Source organism: Gallinula chloropus (assembly GCF_964237585.1).
Source record: "Gallinula chloropus genome assembly, chromosome: 20".
Classification (NCBI taxonomy): domain Eukaryota; kingdom Metazoa; phylum Chordata; class Aves; order Gruiformes; family Rallidae; genus Gallinula; species Gallinula chloropus.
Window position 1 is genome coordinate 9,750,128 of NC_140105.1, and position 6,462 is coordinate 9,756,589.

At 63.9% G+C, this 6,462-nt stretch overlaps 1 protein-coding gene across 1 annotated transcript; it reads left to right on the top strand.

The window, feature by feature from the left end:
* The first annotated feature begins 443 nt into the window (after positions 1-443).
* On the top strand, positions 444-5,250 carry CBX4 (chromobox 4). Its single transcript, XM_084273531.1, has 5 exons — positions 444-588; positions 688-731; positions 1,579-1,644; positions 2,392-2,458; positions 3,003-5,250. The coding sequence occupies exons 1-5, from the start codon at positions 520-522 to the stop codon at positions 4,335-4,337; spliced, it is 1,581 nt and encodes a 526-aa protein (XP_084129657.1). The 5' UTR covers positions 444-519; the 3' UTR covers positions 4,338-5,250.
* The last annotated feature ends 1,212 nt before the right edge of the window (positions 5,251-6,462 follow it).

The window sequence follows — 6,462 nt, forward strand, 5'->3', positions numbered from 1 at the left end:
ATCCCGCCGGCACCGCGCGGAACGTGAACACACACACCCCCCCCCCCGCCCCCGGCACCCCCTTCGCCTGACGCCCACCACCCCCAATCCGCTGGCGTGGGTCGCGCACCTGCCCCGCGGGCTCTGCCGCCCCCCGCCGGCCGCGGGGCCCGGGGGGGGGGTCCGTGCTGAGTCACGCGTGGGGCGGGGGCCGGGCTGCCCGCGTCCCCCCCCTCCCCCGTCCCCCCCTACTCCCCCCCCCCCGCCTCCGCGCCGTTCCTGCCCGGCCCCCGCCCGCCCCCTCCCCGCCTCGCTCCCCGGCAGGTCTGCGCCAATCCCCCGGCCCCGCCGTTGACGGGCAGCCGGGCCCGGGAGGCGCCGCCTCCCTGACGTCTCGCTCCGGGATTTGCACGGGTTGCGGTGCCGCGGCGGCCGGGGCTCAGTGTCTGTCGGGTCGGCGGCGGGAGCTGCCAGAGCCGGAGCCCAGCTCGGCTGCAGAGGCGGCCGCGGACGCCCGGCCCGGCCCCTCCGGGCTGCAGCATGGAGCTGCCGGCGGTGGGGGAGCACGTCTTCGCGGTGGAGAGCATCGAGAAGAAGCGGATCCGAAAGGTGAGGAGGGCGGGGGCGGTGGGGGGGGCGGCCGGCCGGGCGGCCGGGCAGGCGGTCGGGTCCAGCTGACGCCGTGTCTTTGCCTCCCGCGCTTCGCAGGGCAGAGTCGAGTACCTGGTGAAATGGAGGGGATGGTCGCCCAAGTGAGTACCGAGCGGGGATGGGGGACGGCGATGGGGTAGGGGCGGCCCGGCCCGGCGGCGGGGCTCCGCCGCGCTCCGGGAAGGGCCCCCCGGCCAGGGTGGCGGGTGGTGAGGAGCGGCCTCGGGGCCCGGCGGCGGCGGCGGCGGGAGCTGAGCGAGGCGGGCAGGCGGCGGCTGATGTGCACCAGAAAATGGCTCCTTCCCCCTTTCCCTCCTCGGGAGCCGGGCTCCATATTGCAGAACCGAGCGGGGGGGAGGGAAGGAAGGGGGGGGGGGGCGAGGGGAGGGGGGGGGTGGTGGTGGTGGGGGGAATAACCGCAAAAATAACCCGCGCCGCCCCGCAGCCCGCGGCTCTCGGGGGCCGCCCGCGGAGGCGGAGGCACCGGCCGCGGAGCGAGGGCGGCCGCTGCGGGCTGCGGAGTATTTGGGGCTTGCATGACAGTGCCGGCGGGGGGGGGGGTGGAGGTTGGGGGGTGGGGGGCGGGGGGGCGCGGGGGAGGGGGGTCCGCGCCGCTTGTTCCGGACTCGGCGGCCGGGTCCCTCCTCCACGCCGCGGCCGCTTTTCCTGGGTCCGGGAAAGGGGATTTGGAAAATTTCATCATGACATGCCTAGAATTCCTCCGGAATAATAACTGCGTTAAATAAACAGTCCCGTCCCCCTGCACACACACACACACACACACACACCACCACCCCCCGCCCATCCCCCTCCCCAGAGACCCCCGGACACCCGTTCCCAGGCAGGCCCAGTGCTGCGGTCCGGCGGCGGGGCACCTCTACCCGGGACCCCGGCCCCCTTCCCGGCGGGGCCCCGGGGCTGACGGCCGCTCTCCTCCCCTCTCGCAAGATATAACACGTGGGAGCCGGAGGAGAACATCCTGGACCCCCGGCTGCTCATCGCCTTCCAGAACAGGTGAGTGGCGGTGTAGCGGGGGGAGGCGGGGGGCGGGTAGGAGTAGGGGGGAAACCGGGGAGGGGCGGCGGGCACCCGCTCCGGCAATTGCAGATGCGTCACGGAGCCGGGGGCCGCGGCAAGGCCGGGCGGTGGAGGTGGGGGGGGGGTGGGGGTGTGTGTGTGTGCAGGGAGCCCGGACTCGGGGGCGCGGCCCCGGCGGGGCGGGCGGCGCGGGGCTGCCGGGCGACGCCTCCGGTTCAAGGTCCCCCGCGCCGCGCTCCCCCCACGCCGCGCCTTGCGCTCCTGCCTGCCCGGGGATTCGATGCTGCGGGTGGAGGAGGCGGCGCTGCCGCCGCCGCTGCGCTTGGACGGGCTTTTTCCTTTTTTATTTTTTTTCTTTCTGCCTTTTTTTTTTCTCTCTCTCTCTCTCTCTCTCTCTCCCTCCCTCCCCTCCTTTCCGTGCATTTATTTCCTGTAGTGTTTTGGCGCAAACTGTAAACTTCAGGCCCTCGCTGCAGCGCGGGGAGGCGGGAGCCTGCTGCCTCACTGGGTCGGCTGTACCCCCGTCCCACCGTCTCCTGTGGGACCCCCCCTACCGCTCCGCACCTGCGGGGTCGTCACTCCACGCAGCCCACCCCCCCCACACACCCCTGTGCCAGCTCACTGCACCCGCGGAGGGTCGTTGGCACCGCAGGAGCCGAGGGGTGCACATCGGGGGTCTGTGTGCCGCCTCTCGGGCCTCTCCCTGACTCTGTGTCCCTACAGGGAACGGCAGGAGCAGCTGATGGGATACCGCAAGCGGGGGCCCAAGCCAAAGCCGCTGGTCGTGCAGGTAAATGTGTGGCATAGTCCAGCCCCTCGCCTCCCGGGTAGCCTGTTTGCAGCCTGGCCCCATCCCTGGGGAGCCTCTTTCAGCGGGTTTCATCATGCTGAGGAGCCGTGCGCGCAGCCCGGGCGCTTCGCAATGCCCCGGGGAGCCCCTGGGCCCCAGCGCTGAGCTCATCAGGCGGTCCCAGCCCCCCCCTTCCCCTCTGGGCTGCCAGGGCAGACCCGCTGCACCCGCAGTCGGGCGGCATTAGCAGGCTGCTCGCAAGCTCGGCAGCGGCGTTCCTGCTTGGCCCCCGTTCCCAGACAGCTGATTGAAGGGTGCTTTTCTTCTTTTCATTGCTTCATTAATCTGGAGCAATGCACAGCCTGTAAGTTGGAGTGGGCTGGGGCCGCCTGCTCGAGAACACGGCGCCCCGTGATGCGGTGTCCCGTAACGAGAGCCGCTGGAGGGGTGGGGAGGGGTTCACGGGTGCCCTCGGCACCTGCCGGAACACCGGTGTCTTGTTCTCCAGCCCCAGCTGACTGCGGCTCCTGGCTTTGTGTTGCAGCTTCCCTCCTTCGCCCGCCGCTCGAACATCCTCACAGGGCTGCAGGACCCTGCTGTGGACAACAGGCCAAAGCTGGATCTTGGCTCCTCCGGCAAGAGCCAGCAGCACCAGTATGAACTCAACAGCAAGAAGCATCACCAGTACCAACCCAACGGCAAGGAGAGCAGCATGAAGCACCAGTCCCACAGCAAAGGGAAGTATTACTACCAGCTGAACAGCAAGAAGCACCACCACTACCAGCCAGACCCCAAGATGTACGAGCCCCATTACCAGCCCAGCAGCAAGGAGCCACAGAGCCAGGCCTGCTTGGACAGTAGCAAGAGCCCCCTCGTTGCCCACCCGGACAAGTGGGCTCATGGCCCGGCCAAAAACCTGCTGGGTCCAGTCAAGAACCTGACCACGGAGAGCAAGAACGGGGCTGAGAAGAACCTGTCCAGTGGTACCGGTCCACCCCCCAGGGACCGGGTGTCCAGCAACGGCCTCGGGGGCAAGATGAAGATCGTCAAGAACAAAAACAAGAATGGGCGCATTGTGATCGTCATGAGCAAGTACATGGAGAACGGGATGCAGGCGGTGAAGATCAAGTCCGGGGAGCCACCCCGGAAGCGGGCTGCAGAGGAGAGGACTCCTAAGAAGGGTGGGGAGGAGAAGCTGGAGGCTTGGAGGAAGCCAGGGGAGGAGAGGGTGGTGGGCAGCAACACCCTGAGCAAAGCCGAGGGCGATGGCCGGCAGCCCCCCACGGAGCTTGAGGAAAGTCCCCGAAAGACTCCCCTGGCCAAGGAGCTGCCCCTTCCTCCGGTGGAGCAGCCCCTGCAGCTCACCACCAAGCCGGACCTCGTGCCCTGGTCCCTGAGTCCCGTCTGCGAGCACAGCCCTTCCTCCATGGGACTGAACCTCTCCAGCCCCGGCTCGCGGAAGCGCTGCCTGTCGGAGCCGCACGCGGAGCGGGAGCCGGGCAAGAAGCGCCTGACCTCCCGGAGCATCAGTGCCCCCACCTGCCTCAGCCCCCTGGCTCCCGAGCGGCCGGAGCTGCCCGTCCCCACCCAGCCAGAGGTCATCCTACTGGATTCGGACCTGGATGAGCCCATAGACTTGCGCTGCGTCAAACCGCGGGCGGAGGGCGAGCTGGCCCTGGCGCAGGTGAAGCCAGAGGTGCCACCAGCGCCAGCTGAGAAACCGGCCGTGGAGCCTCCGCAGCCCCAGGAAGCTGCAGAGGAGGAGGAGGAGGAGGCCGAGTCCCTGCAGGAATTCAAGCCCTTCTTTGGGAATATAATTATCACAGACGTGACCGCAAACTGCCTGACCGTGACCTTCAAGGAGTACGTGACGGTGTGAGGTGGGACAGCGGCTGCTCCCCGTGGGAGCTGCCTGCCCGTCCCAGTGCCACCAGCCCCATGGCCTCCCTCTAAGGTACTGGTGCCCCTTCCCCGGAGCCCACATGCCCCCTACCCGTACCGTGGCGGCCAAGCCCGCCGTCTCCGCCGATGGGATGCCGGGGCAGGGCTGGGCACGGCGGCCATCCCTGCCACGCAGGGTGTCATCGCCGCTGCTCCAGCCCCGTGGTCGGGGGGCTGTCCCGGGACCTGTGAATGCCGGGACAGGCAAGGACGGGGCCCGCCAGTTACTCAGAGTTATAGTATTATATTTTAACAGTGCTAACTTGTCGAGTGATTCTTGCTCCCGTTTGTACGTGGTGTTATTGAAATGTATTGTTTGAGCTCAAAGCTGGTCGCTCTCCGGCCACGCTAATATATTTATTTGTAGGTATTTATATAATGAAATATAAAGCCTAGATTTATGGAGTCCCTAGATCACCTTATAAACTATATCAAACGACTATTTTCTGTTCTCCTTTTTAACCATTCAGCATTTGTTTAGTCTCGTTCCCCCTCGCCCTCTTTTTCGACCCGCAGGACCATCCCCTGGTATATATTTTTTGATACTGTACACATGTGGTGTTTCTATGTGCAAGAAAGAAGAAAAAAAGATTAAAAATTTTAAAAAAAAAATCGTTATCTAAAGCTAAACGAGCTATTATAGAAATTGCTGCTATTAGAAATGTCTAAACTATAAGCTTCCAATTATTAATTGCTTGAATGTAAATATTAAATGGAGATGTTGAAAGTGCATTTGATGTTCTGCAGCTAGTGTAGATCGGATTGCAAAGCCCGCTGCTGCTGGGAGCGGAGCGCGAGCTGCCAGCGGCGCTTCCTGGTCCGAGGGCTGCGTCATGGGGGGAAGAAATGTATCATGCAATCATTGCAAAGGACTATAAACCTTTACAAAACCTACCGGGATTTGGAGTGCGTTTGTTAACTGCATCAGATGGTACAGCAAGCATCCCCGTGCGGGCTGGGCTGGGCTGCCCCCCAGCAGCTGAAAACCCACTCTGAGATGCAAGCGTGTGGAGTAGCGGTCTGACTTTCCCCCTCACCCCAAAGCGTGGAGGCACCCTGTTTTCTCCTGGTGCCATCCAGGCAGACAGCAAGGCCATGAGAGAGAGCAGTTTGCCAGCAGCACCGGGCTTCTCCAGAGCAAAATGGGCTGTGTGAGGTTTGCAGTGGGAAGGCTTTGGGGAGCGCTGGCCAGGCAGGTGCCTGCGATGGATGGGTGATGGCTAGTTGGATAGTGATAGTAGGATGGGTGATGGTTAGTAGGATAACCCTTGTCACTGTTTATCCCCAGCATCGGGCAGGGTTGTGGTTAGGTAAGGAATGGAGCTGCTCTGGGTAGGAAGGATGTCCAAATTCCAGCAAAAAAAAAGTCTTGTGGATGTCTCTGAACTAGATTAGTAATTGCTGAAGGCCACCAAATATACAGTGCAGGGCTAATTCTTTACAGAATGGCTCCTGGGAAGGTGGCAACCGAGCAGTGTGCCTGCGGAGTCCTTCTGCGCGTGGCTGAGGGGCAGCGCTCGGTCGCTTCCCCCTCCCTGGGTTCCTTATGGCGTTCCCAAGCAAAGCCAAGTGCTGACACCAGAGCTGCCCCCTGAATCTTGTGCTTGCTGAACAGGCTTAGTTGCCAGCCTCTCTTGTCTCGGGCTTTCAGTGAGGTTGATTTCCCCTCCAGGAATGATCCCAGTTGAAATGTCGGTGGTGGTAACGCTGATGCGTAGGGACAGGCGCCTCGAGCTCGCGAGAAGCTGAACTAAGCGCTTGGGGTGACTGCAGGGCCCAACTTACTTACACAGAGCTACCTGCGGCCACGGGTGAGCTGCCCATGGAGCCTCAGTCTCCCCTGGAGCCCCTCTCCCTTGCTCAGCCCCTGGGTCTGGCAGCAGCACGGCCTGCATCTGCCTGGGTGGTGCAGATCCCAAAGCATTCTAAACCCCTCTATCTCGTGCTGGCCACTTCTGGGCCACCCGGTCTTTCCCAGGCTCCGTTTGGTTTCAGTGAATTCACAGGTCATCTTGGTAACTGCTCCCTGTTAACTCCCGAGGATCGTGTGGCATCTGCAGGGA